At 31.1% G+C, this 21,850-nt stretch overlaps 1 protein-coding gene across 1 annotated transcript in view; it reads right to left on the minus strand.

Annotated features, from left to right (window-relative positions):
* Positions 1 to 21,850, minus strand: part of LOC115889820 (lachesin-like) — a 78,708-nt gene that overhangs the window by 24,115 nt on the left and 32,743 nt on the right. Inside the window, exons 6-7 of the mRNA XM_030909898.1 lie at positions 17,249 to 17,346; positions 8,745 to 8,866 (exon numbers count right to left, since the gene is read on the minus strand). Of these exons, the coding sequence (XP_030765758.1) occupies positions 8,745 to 8,866; positions 17,249 to 17,346 (220 nt within the window). The remainder of the gene's footprint in view (positions 1 to 8,744; positions 8,867 to 17,248; positions 17,347 to 21,850) is intronic.

Genomic DNA, 21,850 nt, shown 5'->3' on the forward strand with positions numbered 1-21,850 from the left:
TAATAAATTTTGTATATATAATTTATGAAAATTTATAATATATAAAGATTAGAACACAATCCTCTGAAGGAAAAAGAAATACTCAAAAACTCATTAAATATACTTTATTAAAAATAACAACATACCAAAACATCCATGCAAACTGTAATAATCAGAACATTATCCACATTATACCTTTATTAAATTTGTGTCCACACTCCTGCCAGGAAATCCAGAAATGTTTGTTTAAATATTAACTTATTTTAAATTGCCAGAAACACATCAGAATATATCACAACCACAACTATAGGTTAATCTGTACTAAATTTTATACCGAGTAAGTGATGCGTTAACTAACAAGTATAGGATAAAAAACAATTATTAATATAGAGTGTACTATACAATGTCCTGCTTATTTATGAAATGACTTTCCCTTCAAATGTGAGGAATACCAGTAAAATAAAACATAATTTTTGGTTTAGTTTGGTGTTTGATATTCTAACTACATCTATTACAAACCTTAAGTGCTTTTAGTGAGTAATTGTATTTTTTATTATTCCTTGTGTATCCTGTAAAGTAAAAAAATATTTCAAGAAATATAAAAACAATGCAATAGATATCAAACAGATTCATAAAAACTACTTACAATTATTGTACATAATTATATATTTCAAGTGTTATTTGATGTTTGGTCCCATTACCAACATTACCTTATTTAGGTCTTCTCTACCAACTCAACTTTTAAACCTGTTTTAAACCTTCTTTATATTTTAAAACTGATTTACAACAATCTGTAATGCCCGCGCTGTTTCCTGAAATATAAGTTTTAATCTATTTATTATCATATAGTAGATATTACAAACCTGAAAATTACTGATACGAGGAAACTTCTCAAAATAATTATAATAATACCTTTTACAAACATCTGGACTAATTTATTTTCACGAATTTGTGAACGAGTCAATGTTTTCTAATACGTTTTTAAGCGTTCTACACATTTTGAATATCTTCCAGCCTATTCGTCAATTCTTGATCGGTGAAAAGATTATTTATAACTATATAATTCGTACTGCAGGTTGCAGGTTAAATAAAAGAACAAAATCAAGTAGAATTTGTGAATAAAAACTCAAAAAATAATGAAAATATTTAGAAAAAGAAACCGTAAACGTCAATGTCAGCCAAGTGTCAGAGTTCAATTGGATTTACCACAGAATATCAATTTGAACGATTTGAAGTACAGTCGATTCCAGTTTAGAGATTTTCATTTTTTAAGCCTCCCATACTGAAGTCCGCCATATTGGGAAGTTTTAAATGAATACAAGTATATCTGTAATTCTCTCACGTTATATCACGCTAATTAGTCTGCCTCTGAATGGGTCAGAGCGTTGCATTTTCGCCATCCACAGAGTAAGCTTATTAGTTTTAGAGTATTCCAATTTGCATCCTGAATGCATCACCTTTCCTGCGCTGTGATTGGCACAAAAGGAACCTATCTCTTCAATCTAGAATATTATACTCGAATGTTTATCAAGTCCATCATATTAAATTGTGGAAAATTGTTTCAAAGAGCTGTTGATGAGAAATTACTACTCAGCATACTTCCTTTTAATCATGTTATTGTTGATAAAAATTAATATATTATTTTTTCACTATTTCTTTTAATTAAATTATTTCTATAAAAATCATTAAGTTAATCAATATCACGACAGTTAGAACTAAATTGAGACATGTCATTTTATTATTGAGTATACCGGGTGCGTCTCAAAAGTGGCTCACTCCTATAACTTTTTTATTTTTTGAGGTAAAAAAACGATATTTGGCATGTTAGGATATGACATAAATTAGGATTGATGGACGTTTTCAATTGTTTTCGGTCACTTCCTGTTTCACCGGAAATGACTACAATTTTTGATTTGTTGATAAGATGTTATAATTTAAAATAAACCATTTGCGAAAATGTCAAAAGTTGACATATGATATGCCATTCTATTCAGAGTGTCCTTTTCTATCGAATACCTAGTAAAAAAATATCGATGGTGCCATTTAAAAATCAAAAGTTGTAGTCATTTCCGGTGAAACCGGAAGTGACCGAAAACAATTGAATATGTCAACCAATCCTAATTTTTGTCATATACTAACATACCAAATCTCGTTTTTTTACCTAAAAAAAAGTTATAGGGGTGAGCCACTTTCGAGACGCACCCTGTATAAATGAATATTGAGAAATATAAATGACATAAAAGTTTATGACAAGTGATAGGTAACGAAAAAGCAAAAGTTCTAGCTAGAAAATAAGTGTACAGGGTGGGTCAAATTGGACACTTTTATAGGGAAACACCCTTTTCTATAGGAGATACAGGACAAAAACTAATATGGTTGTCTGGAGTTCAACTTTTATTAAAAACCGCATATCGATATCTGTTACCGTTTCGGAGTTACGAGGTGTTTTCCAAAAATGTTCATTTTTAACAAATCGTTATAACTTTTTGGCTATGGAAAATGTTCCCTAATGAAAAACAGAAAAAAATATTTTTTATTAGTGACACCCTGTATATTTTTAATTAATTGAAAACAACTTAAAATTACCTTTCCAAAAATATAGCACAGTTGATATTTTGTCATTATCCATTGCAAAATACAAAATTTTTAAAGCTTGTCATATTAAGCTACTCTTTATTGATGATCAAGCCAAGACACAGCCTCAGAACGCTGAAGTTATCAGCAAATTTTTGCAGCCAATTTCAAGAAAAATTGAATAGAGCTAACCAAGATCCCAGCCGTTGGCTGTCGAGGCTGCCGGACTTAGCGCAAATGGATTTTAAACTTTACGAAAGAATAAAAGTTCTTATTTTTAAATTGCCTGTATAATATAGATAAGAATTATGCGCTGGTATCTTTTACCTCCACTGAATTAATGAATTCCACAAGAAATATTCAAAAATGGTCCCGCTTGTCCATAACAGAAGACAGGTCGAACATCTGTAGCGAAATCTCATGCTTAATATCTTATTTATAGAAAACAAATTTCTTGCAGTAGAGGTATATAATAAAATTATATAAGGATTCTTGCCACTTAACTGCTAATATAGAAATTTAATTCTACGCTGTGTTTGTCATAATGCGGATCAACAATAGCCACACACAATAATACACAGCCAAGCCAATAATATTAAGATAAATAATAATAATACAATAATACATAGAAAGTAGAAAGTATTATTATTATAGAGAAAGTATAGGTAACGAAAAAGCAAAAGTTCTAGCTAGAAAATGAGTGTACAGGGTGGGTCAAATTGGACACTTTTAAAGGGAAACACCCTTTTCTATAGGAGAAACAGGACAAAAACTAATATGGTTGTCTGGAGCTCAACTTTTATTAAAAACCGCATATCGATATCTATTACAGTTTCGCAGTTACGGGGTGTTTTCCAAAAATGTCCATTTTTAATACATCGTTATAACATTTTGACTATGGAGAATGTTCCCTAATAAAAAACAGAAAAAAATATTTTTTATTAGTGACACCCTGTATATTTTTAATTAATTGAAAACAACTTAAAATTACCTTTCCAAAAATATAGCACAGTTGATATTTTGTCATTATCCATTGCAAAATACAAAATTTTTAAAAGCTTGTCATATTAAACTACTCTTTATTGATGATCTGTCCCTAACGGAACTTGAAAACAAATTTTTCCAGCATGCCAAGACACCGCCTCAGAACGCTGAAGTTATCAGCAAATTTTTGCAGCTAAGTTCAAGAAAAATTGAATAGAGCTAACCAAGATCCCAGCCGTTGGCTGTCGAGGCCGCCGGACTTAGCGCTAATGGATTTTAAACTTTACGAAAGAATAAAAGTTCTTATTTTTAAATTACCTGTATAATATAGATAAGAATTATGCGCTGGTATCTTTTACCCCCACTGAATTAATGAATTCCACAAGAAATATTCAAAAATGGTCCCGCCTGTCCATAACAGAAGACAGGTCGAACACCTGTAGCGAAATCTCATGCTTAATATCTTATTTATAGAAAACAAATTTCTTGCAGTAGAGGTATATAATAAAATTATATAAGGATTCTTGCCACTTAACTGCTAATATAGAAATTTAATTCTACGCTGTGTTTGTCATAATGCGGATCAACCTGCTCTCACTACCGGTTTCGGAGCCCTACTCCATCATCAGGTGAGCTTGGGAGATCCACAAAATGACAACCACAGCGCAGAGATAGTTAATTCCGACTTGTCGGAAAGTATCGGTTAGATATTAAGTCCCGAACGGAAGATAGCGGCCTGCGTGCAATGGTAGTACTTTCGTACCACCGAGGCGCAACTATCGATAGTAAAAGGATGGTAAAAGGCTTTTTTTCAGGCAAGCCAAATTATAAAGTAGAAAACAAATTTCTTGCAGTAGAGGTATATAATAAAATTATATAAGGATTATTGCCACTTAACTGCTAATATAGAAATTTAATTCTACGCTGTGTTTGTCATAATGCGGATCAACCTGCTCTCACTACCGGTTTTGGAGCCCTACTCCATTATCAGATGAGCTTGGGAGATCCACAAAATGACAACCACAGCGCAGAGAGTTAATTCCGAATATCTAATTCTAATTCTAAATATCTAACCGATACTTTCCGATAAGTCGGAATTAACTATCTCTGCGCTGTGGTTGTCATTTTGTGGATCTCCCAAGCTCACCTGATGATGAAGTAGGGCTCCGAAACCGGTAGTGAGAGCAGGTTGATCCGCATTATGACAAACACAGCGTAGAATTAAATTTCTATATTAGCAGTTAAGTGGCAAGAATCCTTATATAATTTTATTATCTTATTTATGTTTATTGTTATTAGATATAGTTTAAATGTGTGGACGCTTTCAAATATAGTTTAAATTATTATAAAATTCTGCATCTCTCATTGCAAATATTATTTTTGTTTTAATTGCTGCTCACAGCTAGAATTTTTTTGCATACAGCCAGCGCCGTTCCAAGTCTACTTATTCAATGTGGGCGAATTTCTAAAAACTCTATACCTCGAAAAGGAATCGAGCAAAGTATCAAGTATGCTATATTTTTGGAAAGGTACCTAATTTTAAATTATTTTCAATGAAAAAAAAATATACAGAAAAAAAATTCTATATAAAATATCAAATTTTCTCTTGATAATGTCTTAATTATTAATTTTAAAAAAAATTATACCTAAACCATTAAATTCTACGTAAAAAGGTGCTTTGGAAATGTTTTCATAAAAATACAAAATTTTCCATAGCAAGCAAAAAACGTTACAGCGATTTGTTAAAAATGCACATTTTTGAAAAACACCCCGTAACTCCGAAACGGTAACAGATATCGATGTGCTGTTTTCACCATCATGTTTTTGATAAAAATTGAGCTCCAGACACCGATATTAGTTTTCGTCTATCTCCACTCTGTACACTTTTTGAAATCTTCATATAAAAAAATGAAGCACAAAAATCTTGAGATGTATCAGACTGACTAGCTTCATCACCAAAGAAATTAAACTGCATTATAACATAAATAGCGCCCACATTTTTGCATGGTTTGAACGATTATCTAATTGCTCAATCCTCCTATGTGTTCTTTTAAATCCCTGACAAGTGACATTGTGCTAAGTAATGGAGAGCTATGGTAAGGATGGCTACTGCGGTTGACATTAATTAGTCTCCTTTTGAATAGGCAACACTGTTGAATATTCGACAACGACCGAGTAAGCTTATAAATTTTAGAATATTGCAATTTGCATGCTGAATAGTTCTCCCTTTCTGTAGTATGATTGAGGCACAAATGAAGCCTATCTTGTCGACCTGCACTATTAGATTTGGTCATATAATCAATAGCCTTCTGTAGATTTAAATAAAACAATTTCAAATTCATTATTAATAATGCAAAACATATTTAACATTAAGTAAGTATACAGAGCATTTTATTTTTTCTGACGTTACTTTTTAAAAAATCAAAAAACTAATTGCACATTCTCGTAGCCATTTTATGAAGTCTACTTGAGATTATTTTTCAAAAAATCATGAAAATAACCAATAATTATTCTACAGTAATTTTGTCGATGACGATGTCCTCCAATGAAAATGCGAGTTACTAACTCTAATAATTCTAATTATAAGCTAGCAAATGAGCTACATGCTTTACCTAGACTGTTATTCAGAAGCTAGAAATTTATCGATGAAAATATGCATGAAAATTTACTTCCTAGCACACAACTAGAGCATATTGGAGCCCAGGTACAGTAAGTTTATTATAATGCTTTTCTTAGCTTTAAATCAAATCTTTTTTGGTCTTTGAGCAATCCTTACCACTTTTTTTCTCGCCAGCTCGTGCGTCAAGGGATGGTCAAGGTCATGTCGTGTCACAGTCTTGAATTTTTCCCCCAACGCGCATAAAGAAGTTTCACTTCAAAAATAATAACTCTAGTAGCGAATACCATAGTAACGCGAAACTGTTCGTGATCAGAGAAAAATTTAAAAAACACTCTTTCAACGAAACAAAAAGAATAATTACTAAAACTAAATTTATTCTTCTCTTAATTGTTATGTATAGTATATAAAACAACACTATACTAAGGGCTGGCAAAGGTTAGTCTTGGATTGAGATTGTCGTATGTAAGAAGAGTACAATGCGTTTTTAATGTACTGAACAAAGAGGCAACCGTGAACAGGTTGCCAAATGTATGAAATAAACCGAGAAACTGTGCACATTGCTAAGAGACGTGGAAGGGGATATTGCAGATTTGTCGCAGTCGTCCGGTTAACCGGGTTGACTCAATTAGTATCTCTGTCATTAGTTAAAGTTCTAGGGAAAAGTGTACATCATGCGTTCAGCTTCACGATTTAATTACGTCTCGTGATAATTCATTTGTTTATTTATTAGCGAGTCGTTGTAATTTTCCCTATAGCTTGAAAATTTTTAAGTGCAAGTGTGAAACACTTGCATTTTTGGTAAAAATAAGTGGAATTGAGTTGGTGTTCGACAGTGGTCGCGTTATTAGAACTCTGAATTCAAAAATCGATATCTCGAAATCTATTAAAATTAATTGATTGTAGTTTTTCAAAAACTTTCTTCGCAGGCAGTATGCAAAAATCTTTATAAATAAAAAAGTTACAGATTGCTGAAAACTGCTATGCACTAAAAACATATTGTAAATGATCCGATCATCAAAATAGAAAAAGCCTCAATATCTAAAGTGGTTCTTAAATTATGGCGTGTTATGTGTAAAAAAGTTTTTTAAATTATCGCGATTACTAACGTTTTCTCGTTATAAAAAAATGGACACCTTAACGGTATCCTTATAATTCCATTTCAGATGCTCAGAAACATATCTAATAATTTTATCTAGTTACTTTTTCAAAAAAAGTCTTAAAAATAAGCGGTTTGCGATCATGATTTTACTTTACTTGATAGCGAAAGGCGTACCGGCAACAACGCCACAGCACACCTTCGCATTTCTCTCACTGCGACTTAATAAGATACTTATTGCGATTTACTTCCACACATGTAAATAGCGACCCAAAAGTAACAGTTGCCAACACGGTATAACTTAATGTACATTGTATACTACAGTTCGCATTTCTGGCCTTGGGTGCCGATTTTTTTTGTGTACGAAGAATACGGTCAACACGCTGAGCAAAATAAGATGTACTGAATAAAGACAGAAGGCAAGTATTTTTTTTCCATGACGATTCATTCCTATATATGTAAATGCCGACCCAAGGTTTCGCTTGCCAGCGGGGTATGTTTAATATATTTGCTACAATACTCTATTTTAAATATTTTAGTTAGATAATTTTAGAAATTGATTCTCATAACTCAACAAATTATGTAAAATTTTACTAAAATATAATACCAAAATTCATTTGTATTTGTGTCGTTATACAGTGATTATTTTGTTTGGAGAGATATTACGTACAATTGGACCGCAAACCCAATTGTCCATCGAGGTTCGTGTGTCGGTATGATCCACTTCAAATAGATCGGATTAGGCGATTTGAGCGTACCGCTGAATTGTTTACGATCGCGCGATGCGATGCCTAATCTAGCTTTATCTTGGATTAGTTTGAGGCAAATACGCAGTCAGGCGCAGGTTATAATACCTGTTGGGGGGATTTCGCTACAAAGCACATATAAATTTTACATCTCTCTCTACCACTTATGCTGCTTTTGATTACGGGATAGTTCGACGTTCTCAAGATTCAAACTAATTATTAATAATGCAAAACATATTTACCATTAAGTAAATACTGGGTGCCTCTCATAAGTGGCTCACACCTATAACTTTTATATTTTTTCAGATAAAAAACGAGATTTGGTATGTTAGTATATCACATAAATTAGGATTTATTGACGTATTCATTTGTTTTCGGTCACTTCCTGTTTCATCGAAAATGACTACAACTTGATTTTTAAATGGCACCTTTGGTATTTTTATACATTATTCGATAGAAAATGACACTCTGAATAGGATGACATATCACATGTCAACTTTTGACATTCTCGACTAAAATAAATCATATTTTAAATTTCAATCTAGAGTGGCATGGCTGTGCACACACAATTTTTTTCAAGGATCTAATTTTGCAAATAATTTCAAAACGGCTTAGAGAAAGAGTTCCAAAGTTCATAGGTAGCATGATCTAGTCCAGCACTTTAAAATGTACAATCAAATTTTATTCTATAAAATCAATAGAGCAGATTCTTAACCCGGTGTATAAAGGTAATCAAAAAACTTACCTGTAGTTACCCATATCTGCTGCAGATACATTTCTGATAGATAGCGTATATCTGTTTCCTCTGGCATGTGTTGTATGTCGCTCTGTTGTACCCAGCTGTGTAGTGTCTTTAAACCAAATAACCTTAAACAAAGAAAATATTAATTGAACACCTGAATAGTTTAAAGAATTTTTTATATGGTAATTTTAATAAAAATGCATAGAATATTAGAACAAAAATATGAAGAAAAATTGATATTCAACGATTTTGATTAAAATTTTTGCAATATATCATGCCAACAAAATAAACTCTCTAATATTTCATAGCCCATAAATAAAAATAGAATTTTTAAACTGCCAGTAAAAATTTGCCTATAAAATTTTAAAACAAATATATCGATTCACTGTTTCTGATTACATCACATTACATTACACATTAATAAACTTAATACTTTTTAATACATTTAATGGTAAACGTGTATCGATTTTGTGTAACATCATATTTATTATATAACGGCCAATAAAGCACCAAGTGGCTTATACAGGGAAATTTCCCCATGGGAAATTTCTTTAATCGTGTTTTATTAAAATGTTTTTCCTTTTGGGATATTTTTAAGTAATTTATATTTTATATGAAATTTTTACTCGATAATATCGGGTTCGAAAAATGTATGACGTAAGCACGTTTTCAATCAACTTTATATTGAAATATTCCAATCAATTTTAAAAATCTCTCTACAGGGAGACACAAATAAAAAATTTACGTAACAGGCACACATTACAACTTTCAAAGCTTAGAAAGCCACGAGCTAGAATAATTTTATTATTATTCTATATTATACTATTTTGTGAAATGAGTTGTATTTATTATTCACGAGACATAACGTTTTCAACATATAATTTATCAGTAAAGTTTCTCCATACATTTTCGAGTGTACCATATATGATTAGAATACTAATGTCCTAAATAATTCAAATTTTCAATTCAGCTCTCTAACAATAATAGAATAGTGTGTTAAACGTCATCAGGGATTTGCTCCAAAGGAAGCAAAAACAAAAACACTTCTCGAAAAAGGGGAAAGTAAAAGAATCAAGAAACATCCTGGCACATCTCCAACAAAGGACAAGAGAGGGAGCAAGAACCTCTCACTTCTGCTCCGACAAAGAGAGAAAATCCAGGATGGAAAGCCGTCCAACACCGAGAGGCAAGCCAACTTTGTCGCTATAGCTGGACAAGTGAAAATGAAAGTGATACAAAAGGATTACACAAAGGCTACACTGACTAGCAAACGTCTCTCAAAAAGGCGATACTGGACTAAGGAATAGCGAGCGGATGGCAATGCAACTATCCACAAAATGTCAGCTGCGTTTTGAGGGGATACACTTTCGGATGGGAAACTCTTGATAGGTTGTGCATCTCAAGAATCGGCGGACTGGTTGGTGGAAGTGGCACCTAAGCTTAATAATTGGCAAGGGTCGAATCTAGTTGCAATAAAAGGAGAAAACATCCCAGAAAGGACGACTATCACAGTTGCTAAGCCTTATCCAGGATAAGAACTCCAATGTAAGGACATCGAGTTGGTGAGTCATCAACTCGGGAGGAGGGCCATGGTCAGGTCCTCACAATAGGAATTGGTCTCATATCCAAGGAGGCAATAGAGAACGAGGAATATATCCTCTATTATAGATTCGGGGTAATACCGGTATCGGATCCAAGGAAAGAATAAGTTAAAGAGATGGAGAAAATGGAGACAGATCCTCCAGCCTCCATCTCACGGGTAACTTACCCTGAGACGAATACCCCAACCGTGGAAGGGTGTATACTATCGGAGGAACAACATCTGTTGTCAGAGTAGGATGGAAAATACCCCGCCCCCTTCAACGGGAAAGTCCTCATTTATGAAAGGTTATATACTATATGATGAGTAATAATAATAATAACCCAAGGAAGGGAGACACAAGAAATATTTAAGGTTGAAGTGATTACCCCTCCCCTCCTACTCATTCTACATACTAAAAGTCATCAACGAAAAACTTTACCACAAACGGTAAACTTCTCTCTTAACTTGTCTTAAATGTCTACTTTATTTCTTTTCTTTTTTGGTTCGGTTATTTCAATCGGACTTCAAAAGTACTGGTGTCTATTAAAGCGGCCTCTTTATTATAGGAACACAGCCACATATATTTTTCTTTCAGTCGTAAACAGCTTTATTGTTCTGTTCGACAAATTGCTTACCCTCAGCGTTTGTTTTAGTGAAAGGGTGCTATTTATGTAATAAAGTTTATTTTATTTGTCTTTTATTAAGGACTGGAATTGGATTAAAGGAACCATAATATTGTACTTTATTTCCTGATTGTATATTACTATATACAGTATTTTGTCTTCATTCTAAATAAAAAAATAAAAGTGAATCATAATTAATTAAAGTTTCGAAAACAGATTGAATTTTTAAATTCAAAAAAATAAATTTCTACTTACCTAGTCCCGTTATTATAGCAGAAACTAGTATTAACATTATTATAGCAGAAACTAGTATTAACATATTATTATAGCAGAAACAGGTAATACAAAAAAATGTAAATGGTACATGTTTTTAAATGAAGTATTTAAAAATTAAATAGTTTTCCCATTGGCTGTTCGTAAATTTTGTTACAAAAAACTGCAGCACTCTTTGTAGCACTAATTAACTAATTCATGAAATAAACATCAACTTGATTACTTAAAACTTTCAAATACAAATAAAGTTCAACTTCCAAACACAAATTGAAGTCACTCCACTCTCTAATTTTAAACCTTGAACTTTCGCCGAAGAAATATGATAAACATGTTTTGCAAATAAACATAAAATTGCTTTACTGTACTTTTCCATCAGAAGTTTCCAATGTCGTAAGTCTTTATAAATCTGAAAATGCCCTCTCTAAACTGTTTAGTAAATATTTGCTTTTAGCTGTTTTCTTATTTTAGTTTATTGTGAAACGATTCAATTATTCTCATTAAATAAAAGTATAGAAAGATTGGACAACAATTTATACTTATAAAGTCAATGTATTTGAACAACTAAACAAAGATGTACTAATCAGAGACTCATTAAAACTGTTAGGTTAGGATAATGCGTTAAACATCGGTACACATTAAAATTACCACAAACGATAAACTTCTCTTAGATTCTCTGAATTGTTTCTTTTACGTCTTTCCTTTTTCGCCCAATTATTTCTATCAAGCCTCAAAAGTAACTGGTGTCCATTAAAGCGGCCTCTTTACTGTGGAAACGCAACACAGCCACATATATTTTTCTTTCAGTCGTAAACAGCTTTATTGTTCTGTTCGACAAATTGCTTATCCTTAGTGTTTGTTTTAGTAAAAGGGTGTTATTTATGTAATAAAGTTTCATTTATTTGTCTTTGATTAAAGCCTGGAATTGGATTAAAAGAACCATGATATCGTGCTTTAGAAGAATTTTATACTTTATGTATCTGGTGATTGTATATTATTACAATCACGGTTATACAAAAGTATAGTGTTTGCAAGAAATATAATATGAAATAAGTCTGTTAGAAAAATAATATAAATGACTGTCTCCAGAATTCATCACTGTTGTCTTCATTCTACATAAAGAAATAAAAGTGAATCATAATTAATTAAATTGTGAAAACAGTTTGAATTTTAATTCAAAAAATTAAATTTCTATCTAAAGTAATCCCGTTATTATTATAGAACTGTAAATGTTACATGTTTTTACATAAAGTATTTAAAAATTAAATATCTTTATCATTGGCTGTTTGTAAAATTTTGTTACAAAAAACCTGCAGCACTCTTTGTAGCACTAATTAACTAATCCATGAAATAAACATCAACTTGATTACTTAAAACTTTCAAATACAAATAAAGTTCAACTTCCAAACACAAATTGAAGCCACTCCACTCTCTATTTTTAAACCTTGAACTTTCGCTAAAGAAACATAATAAACATGTTTTGCAAATAAACATAAAATGGTTTTACTGTACTTTTCCATCAAAAGTTTCCAATGTCGTAAGTTTTTATAAATCTGAAAATGCCCTCTCTAAACTCTTTAGTAAATATTTGCTCTTGGCTGTTTTCTTATTTAAGCTTAGTGTGGAACGATTCAATTATTCTCATTAAATAAAAGTATACAAAGGTTAGACAACAGTTTGTACTTATAAAGTCAATGTATTTGAACAACTAAATAAATATTTACACATCAGAGACGTATTAAAGCTGTTAAACCTTAAAAAGCTATTAGTGAGACTAGAATAAATTTATTCTATAGCATACTATTGTGGAAATTAAGTTGTATTTATTATTCGTGGGACACAGCGTTTTCAACATACAATTTACCAATAAAGTTTCTCCATACAATTTCCACTGTTCTATATATGATCAGAATATCGATGTTCGAAATAATTTAAATTCCTAGCTAAACTTCTTAACAATAATAGAATAATGCGTTAAACATCAGTACAGATTAAAATTACCACAAACGATAAACTTCTGTTAGATTCTCTAAATTGTTTCCTTTACTTCTTTTCTTCTTAGTCCAATTGTTTCTATCGAACCTCAAAAGTAACTGTTGTCCATTAAATCGGCCTCTTTACTGTGGGAACGCAACACAGCCACATATTTCTCTTTTTGTCGTAAACAGCTTTATTGTTCTCTTCGACAAATGGTTTACCCTCAATGTTTGTTTTAGTAAAAGGGTGCCATTTATGTCATTTATGTAATAAGGTTTATTTTATTTGTCTTTTATTAAAGCCTGGAATTCGATTAAAAGAACCATAATATTGTGCTTTAAGTTTTATATCCAGTATTTATCATTCGTGTCTTCGTTCTAATAAACAAATAAAAGCAAATCATAGTTTATTCAGTTATAAAAACAGTATAAATTTTTAGTTTTTTTTATAGAATTCTAACAGTTGTTAAAAAAGAATAAAAATAGTACATGTTTTTTAGTGATGTATTTTATAACAAAAATATTTTTTCTATTTACTGTTTTTAAGTTTCGTTACTAAAATGCTATAGTACTTTTTAGAGTGCTAATTAACTAATTCATGAAATAAACATCAAACTGATCACTTAATACTCTCAAATGTACATAAAGAAAGTTAAACTTCCAAACACAAATTGAAGCCACCCCGGGCTGTCTATTTTTAGACCTCGCAAAAGAAATAAAATAAACATGTTTTGCAAATAAACATAAAGTTGTTTTACCGAGCTTTTTCATCAAAAGTTTCCAATGTCGTAAGTCTTTATCAATCTGAAAATGCCCTTTCTAAACTCTTTAGTAAATGTTAGCTTTTGGCTGTTTTCTTATTTTAGTTTATTGTGCGACTATTCAATTACTCTCTTTAAACGAAAATATAGAAAGTTGAAGAGAGAAATTTTATCCGAAGAAATTGATAGTCTAAAGGACAATACATATAAAAGTTGTAATATAAAGTAAAGTATGCTCTAAAATATAGAAAAATATATTTGATATCAATTAAACTTTTAGATACGTAATCAAGGGCGCGATTTTTAAATGAATTGTTGCCAGCCATGGACATATTCGGCGCCGGGATGACTAACTGGAGTTTAAATTTCGCGTTGGGGATTCAGGTGGTAGCTCTGCTGTAAAAAAATATCAAGTTGCCACATTTATTTATTTATTTTCTGACATTGTCATTCGTTTTGACACTTTAGACACGAGTTTTTGGTTTAAATAAATAGTTTTGTGATACTTTAAGCTTAAATTTTTTTACTAGCAGACATTGCAGTCAAACATTGTTGTTTTTAGAACCTCTTTTAGTGCGAAGTCGTACAAGATAGCTTAATAGCCGTAAAAAACTCATCGCAACTTTATTAGAATATTTTGAACGGTAGAACGGTGGTAATGGCCCTCTATGTCCTTTAAGTGCTGTTAAGAAGGTTAGTTTTGTTGATGTAAATAGTAACTGTTTATATATTTATAATTAATTTATTCTTGTTTCATAAGATATTTTGATTAAAAGAAAATATATCAAAATAGGCAACGCTGTACCGGTCAAGCTTAATCAGGTGACTAAAAGTTTATTTGGTATGAACTATACAGGGTGGTCCGAACTGTATTCTGAAAACTTCGGTGGCTGGTATTCTGCAGATAAAAATAAGTAAAACAGTTCGTATAAATGTATGTCCTAAAATGCTAAGTTTCGGAGATACAGGGTGTAGAAGTTTTAATTTTATTTCTATTTTTTCCAAATTGTTTCTGAAGTAACGTCAATATTTGGATTAAAATTAGTGTCTGGGGATTTTTTGGCATGAAAAATTTGATTTTTGTATCAATATGACTCCTACTTGTAGGGGGCGCCACCTACATATTTTTTAACTGGCTTGAAAAGTAATAACTTTTCGTCCGTACCTGTATAAAACTATTAAGTAAAAAAATATACATTTACGGCGATTTTTACGTAAAAAAAGGTCTGTTGGTAAAAATGGCTACGCGTAATAGTTCTCGAGATATTTGGAATCGAAATTATCAATACCTGTCTTCATTGACATAAATTAATCATGTCGACCAAATAGTTATTAGACTGAAAAAAAAAAATTCCCAAATCTATTATTTCAGTAAAATAACTATCTACTCAACATGTTTATTTTTTGTCAATAATGACATGTATTGACGATTTCCATTCTAAATATCTTGAGAACGGTTGCTCGTAGCGATTTTTACCAAGAGACATTTTTTACGTAAAAAGTCACGGAAATGTATATTTTTTCACTCAGTAGTTTTATACAGGTACGAACAAAAAGTTATTACTCTTCAAAACAGTTAAAACACATGTAGGTGGCGCCCCCTACAAATAGGAGTCATATTGGCATCAAAATCAAATTTCTCATGTCAAAGAACCCCCAGACACCAATTTTCATCCAAATATTGACGTTACTTCAGAAATGTAAAATAACCATGTAATAATAACATTTTTTGTTAAATTTCGTCACCCTTGTTGCATGATGTGTAATATATGTAATGTTACACATCTTTTTCTTTAATAAAAACGATTATTATTATTATTATTAAATTATTTGAAAAAAATCGAAATAAAAATGAAACTTCTACACCCTGTATCTCCGAAACTAAGCATTTTCGGACATACATTGATACGAACTTTTTTACCTACTTTAATCTACAGAATATGCTGCCGAAGTTTCCGGAATACAGTTCGGACTACCCTGTATATTAATTAACTCATACCTAATATTAACGTATTCCAGAAAAAAATAGAGGTTTAATTAATAATTATTATTTCTGTAATAAATATTCATATTTTTAGACAAAAAAAATAAATTTCTGTAATTTTCCTAGACAATATATAAAAAATTCATAAATTATTGACCGGTTCTGAAAAAAATAATTATATATTATTTTGTTAGGAAGATAGTATCGTGAACAACAAAGGTAAATGACCATCGATTCTATTGGTAATCGATTATAGAAACCTAACGTTAAATTATTCTTAAAACTTGTAATCGCGTGTAGTATTTTAATGTATTTTATGAATCCCTGTAATATTTGAAAATGTAAAGAATATTAAATTATCTGAAATGTTTTTCTGTTTGTATTTTATGTTATTGCTTCTGTAAGTAACTGGAAGGTTTCTCAAAATATCAAGTTTCAGCATATTTATAATTAATTTCTTATATTAATTTCGCATTTTATTGCAAAATTTTCCTTGGATACAGCAATTAAAGAACAAAACCAACTTAGAAAGAATGCTATAACGGTATTAAATGGGATACTGTGGGACAGAAGCTAAAGAACAGTAACAAAACATTAATATATAATACCATGATCAAGAGTATATCCATAAATAGCTGTGAAGTGTGGCTAATTAAAAACAGACAACCCATATGGTACGGGCATGTCCAAAGAATGGCAGAAATAAGAATCCCAAAGCAAATCATAAACTAGAAACCTGCACGAAAAAGAAAACCGGGTAGACCGAAAAGAAGAACAACAAAATGAATGCTAGAACCTACAGAAATTGATTTTTGGAGGAGAGCACCAGGCAAAAAGAGACGCGAACGAATTACTAATAAACGCATAAGAGAGATTATGGAAGTTAAACATACAAAAGTGTACGAGATAAAAAAAACAGACAACCCATATGGTACGGGCATGTCCAAAGAATGGCAGAAATAAGAATCCCAAAGCAAATCATAAACTAGAAACCTGCAGGAAGAAGAAAACCGGGTAGACCGAAAAGAAGTTGGCAGGAAGGGATTGACACTTTTATGGAGGAAAGCGCTCTCAGAGACAGACACAGACATGGAGAGATGGCATGGGAAAACGTAGGACGTTTTAAAGCGATTATATATTCGTAGAATTAATTTTATAGCATAAAATAAAGATAATAAATAAATCTTTTAACAAAGGCAGAACTTTTTAACAATGTTTTAACTTTATCTCTAATACTACTTTTCCAAATAGTGTGCAAAATATTGCCTACCTCTATCGTATAAACCAAATTTAGGGTAAAGAAAGACTTACCTGTGCCGCTGGCTCCGCGTAAACAATGCAAACTAACAAAGCTTCCAACCCAATGCCTGTATGAACTGTGGTCCTCTCCACTTCCACTTCCGGGGCATCTGAAAATATATCAAATTTCAATTATAATGCCCTTTTGTAGGTTTGAAATTCTAAACCTGAATTAATTTGACTAGTAATAATATTAAGACATTAAAAACAATTTTCTTTATTTAGAAATTATATATTCAACCATTACAAATATCATTACAAAACTAAAATATCAATTAATCAAGTTTTAGTGTTTTTATCTTTTATTTTTATACAGTATAGTCTAAAAAATCAGCGTGCTAAATATTTAGTAATTATTGTTTAAAATTTGGAGATAATGATAAATATCTAAATGAAATAAATTCAGGTTTGTGAGTCAGTAATTAGGTTGCTTTTTTGTCAACTATTAATTTCACAACTATTAGCTCTGGTCGTCTAACCAGAGATAATAGTTGTGAAATGATAGCTTTTAGACTAGCATTCGAGACGCATTGATATTATTTTGGTTCGCAAATTTTGTGACAAAGAATGTTTATTTAAGGTAAAGTAAATGTTTTCTCATTATTTAACTGATGTTAACTAGAGCACATATTTCATTTTCCTGTTGTAATATTCAGCATTAAAGTTTTTCTGAGAATATATAAATATTACATATGTATGCATTTAATGGAATCTATTTATGCTCTAGATAATTTCAGTTTAAAAGTAATCTAAATACTATCATTTACTGTCCAGTCGTGCCGATGTTTTTGGTTCAGTGTAACAATAAGGGCTTTGTTGAATGTAATAATATTTTTCGACCGTGATTGGGCGAATATCTTAGTTCGCAAAGGACAACTAAAAACAATAAATATAATAATAAGATATTTACACCAAACATCCAACTTCAACTTCGAGATCTGAAACCAGGGCCTTAGGGAATACTAATAATAGTGCTAACTAACCAAAAACTTTTCAGTTTTGAATGATATAAATGTGGCATATTTTAAATGTATGAAACTAAAAACCTTGGTATAAGGACAGTCTCTATATTATTATTATTTCCCTTTTATTAAAGTTCAGGACAGCATAGTTAAATTCTCTGGAATAGTGATCGGGGTTTTCTCTGCCGTGCTTTTACTCGTGAATTACAGGCAGATCACGGCACTCCATTCATTTCATTTAACAAAATAAGTAGGGCTGACCTATTCTCCTCAAATATCTTTCCCAAAATATTTCTTTCCCAAAATATTTCTTCTGTCGAGGCGCATCCGAGGTAATCACAATAAAAATGTTTTTAACACAACGTAGGTTCCTTTCTTTCATTTAAATTGTTTGTTATACAGTTGGCTAAAATATTACCTCTTCAACTTTGTTGACAAACTTGGGTTGTTACACTACAAACTTAATTCAATTAATAATGTTTATTTTGGGATTTTTAATTACACTACTTGTAAACGTGGGACTGAAGAATTAATTCATGCAATGTCCTTACAAACAGACCATTACTTATTAAATTACCGTTCAGTCTTACCTTGATTTTGGCCAATTTACATGAACGAACCGCCCAGGTGAAATCTGTTTAGGAGGCTGAATTTCGGAGGAGACACACAATTCGATTTGTTGTTTACTTGACGGGAATTTTAACCAGTCCTTATTGATTGGGTTGGAGGAGATGCAAAGTAAGGCCGTAACCCTCTAACAATTTAAAGGGATGTTTACATTCTATCTGTGTGCGTGTATTTACAGAGAAAAAACAAGGGTTTTTGGTATGTAGATTCGGATTGAAACAGGCAAGAAAGAAATGATATATTTTCTTAAGTAAATTTTCCTTTGTTTTGTTTCCAGATTGTGTTTTTCAATATTTACAAAGATTGTGAATATTGAAAAGAAAAACACAAAACATTGATTAGTAGCTAAACAACTAGATTTTAACAAATTGTAAGTTTTGTGTTCGTTGGAGGACTATTAGAACTACATTACAGTTGAGGGTTGGAACCTTTGGTGTTACACAGCAAAATAAAAACACTATATCACCACAATACACCAAAACACTTTTACTTTTACACTGGACGCGCGATTCGCTAACCATGTTAGCATCATCAGCAGATGATTAGAAACACCCTGTATACATTTTTAAAAAATCTTAAAATATGTAAAAAAAACAAAATAAAATATACGCGTTTAGGCGTTTTTGCGGAAACTTGACCGTTTTTTAAATAAAAAATATTGCAAAATAAAAATACACTAAATCACCACAATACACCAAAACACTTTTACTTTTACACTGGACGCGCGTTTCGCTAACCATGTTAGCATCATCAGCAGATGATTATAAACTAAAGTACAATCTACAAGTTGAGCGTTTATATACTCGCCCAGTGGGCACCGAGTGGGCGTGGCAAAATCTAGCCAACCGAGTCAGAGCTCACTGAGCGTAACAGTTAAATTTCCGCCACTAGAGTAGTAGGAACAAAGAACTTGAAGGAATTGGACCGTTGACTCTGTTCATACTATCTTTACATTTATTAATTCTGATGCTTTCATATGCATCTAATTGCCTGTAATTTGAGACTTTAATTAATTTTAAATTATTAAGATCTATACAATGTTCTTTATCAACAATATGTTCGGCAACGCAAGATTTATCCGGTCTACCATATCTAATCTGAGCTAAATGTTCTTTAAATCTAGTTTATATTGATCTTCTAGTTTGCCCAACATATTTCTGATTACAATCTTTACAAGAAATTTCATAAATACCCGACCTTTCCAGTGGAGGCGTTTTATCTTTTGGATTACCTAATAATAGTTGTAATTTATTATTAGCACTATACACAAGTTTATAATTGACATTCTTAAAAATTTCTTTTAGACCACGGGATAACTCTCTATCAAACGGTATCGAAAAATATTTAGACGTATCTTTCTCCACTTGAAAAGTCGAATTTTCAGAAATCATTAACCTATACCTACGTTTTCTAATTAATTTATCAACTAGTGAAGGAGAATATCCATTACACTCAGCTACATTCCTAATGTAATCTCTTTCTATTTCATATCTTTCGTTGGAAAGTGGGAAACTAAGTAATCTATGAACTAAGAAAATTAAACTAACTTTTATAAAATTTCTTGTAAAGCCTGTAATCAGAAATATGTTGGGCAAACTAGAAGATCAATATTAACTAGATTTAAAGAACATTTAGCTCAGATAAGATATGGTAGACCGGATAAATCTTGCGTTGCCGAACATATTGTTGATAAAGAACATTGTATAGATCTTAATAATTTAAAATTAATTAAACAAGTCTCAAATTACAGGCAATTAGATGCATATGAAAGCATCAGAATTAATAAATGTAAAGATAGTATGAACAGAGTGAACGGTCCAATTCCTTCAAGTTCTTTGTTCCTACTACTCTAGTGGCGGAAATCTAACTGTTACGCTCAGTGAGCTCTGACTCGGTTGGCTAGATTTTGCCACGCCCACTCGGTGCCCACTGGGCGAGAATATAAACGCTCAACTTGTAGATTGTACTTTAGTTTATAATCATCTGCTGATAATGCTAACATGGTTAGCGAAACGCGCGTCCAGTGTAAAAGTAGGTGTTTTGGTGTATTCTGGTGATCTAGTGTTTTTATTTTGCTATTAGAACTACAATTTAAAAATATTTTTACAAGATACAGAGAGTCCCAAATAAGAAAAAATATTATAGTTGTACTTTTTTAAACGGAACACCCTGTATATTATTCCATTTCTAGATTCTACGATTAAAATAAAGGTAAATTTGATTAAGATTTATCACACTTAAACCTTACTGTTTTTTAAATATTTTCAATTTTCTGAAATTGCAGTAAAAATTTTAAGGCTTCATTTCCCAAAGGGTATCACAGTTTTTAATACTAAATATTTACTGAAGTCTATTTATTTATCAGATATTGTTTTTGCAATAATATACAAAATACTACCTTATACAGAGTGTCTAGAAATTTATATTAAATATTTACTAGCTTTAAACGGCAATAACTTGTTTAATTTAAACGGAACACTGTATATTTTAGGAGAATCAGATGCACAATTTAATTGTCTATCAAATTGTATTATACCATTTTTACCCATCTCTTTAATTTTTTCGTAGTTTTCGTACAAAATACATTTTCTTATAATTTAGACCTCATTTATCACTATACCCATGGACTATTGACATTTTAGATTATTTTTAGAGATGGAAAAAACAAATTTTCATAGAGATATAGTTCGTTTATTTCATTAAAAAATAAAAAAGCTGTTACATATTTTTTGTTATAGAGGGTCAATTAATATGATCCCAGTATTCATTCCTCATTGACTGTTTACGATGATTAATAATAATATCCTCAAATACTAAAAAACTGAATTTTGTATGTGTATTAGTGTGCGACAGTGCTGTAAAAAGTACCACCTTATAAATTTTATTTCATTTTTTGACGAATGCTTATTTGTAACAACAGAGACGTTTATTATATTGATTTCTGACTTATTATTATAATGATTTTTGATTCCAAATCTACATTTAGTTAGAATAATTTATTAATTAAAAGAATTAAGTATGTAAT

The sequence above is a fragment of the Sitophilus oryzae genome, unplaced genomic scaffold, assembly GCF_002938485.1.
Source record: "Sitophilus oryzae breed Bouriz unplaced genomic scaffold, Soryzae_2.0 scaffold_850_pilon_pilon, whole genome shotgun sequence".
Classification (NCBI taxonomy): Eukaryota; Metazoa; Arthropoda; class Insecta; order Coleoptera; family Curculionidae; genus Sitophilus; species Sitophilus oryzae.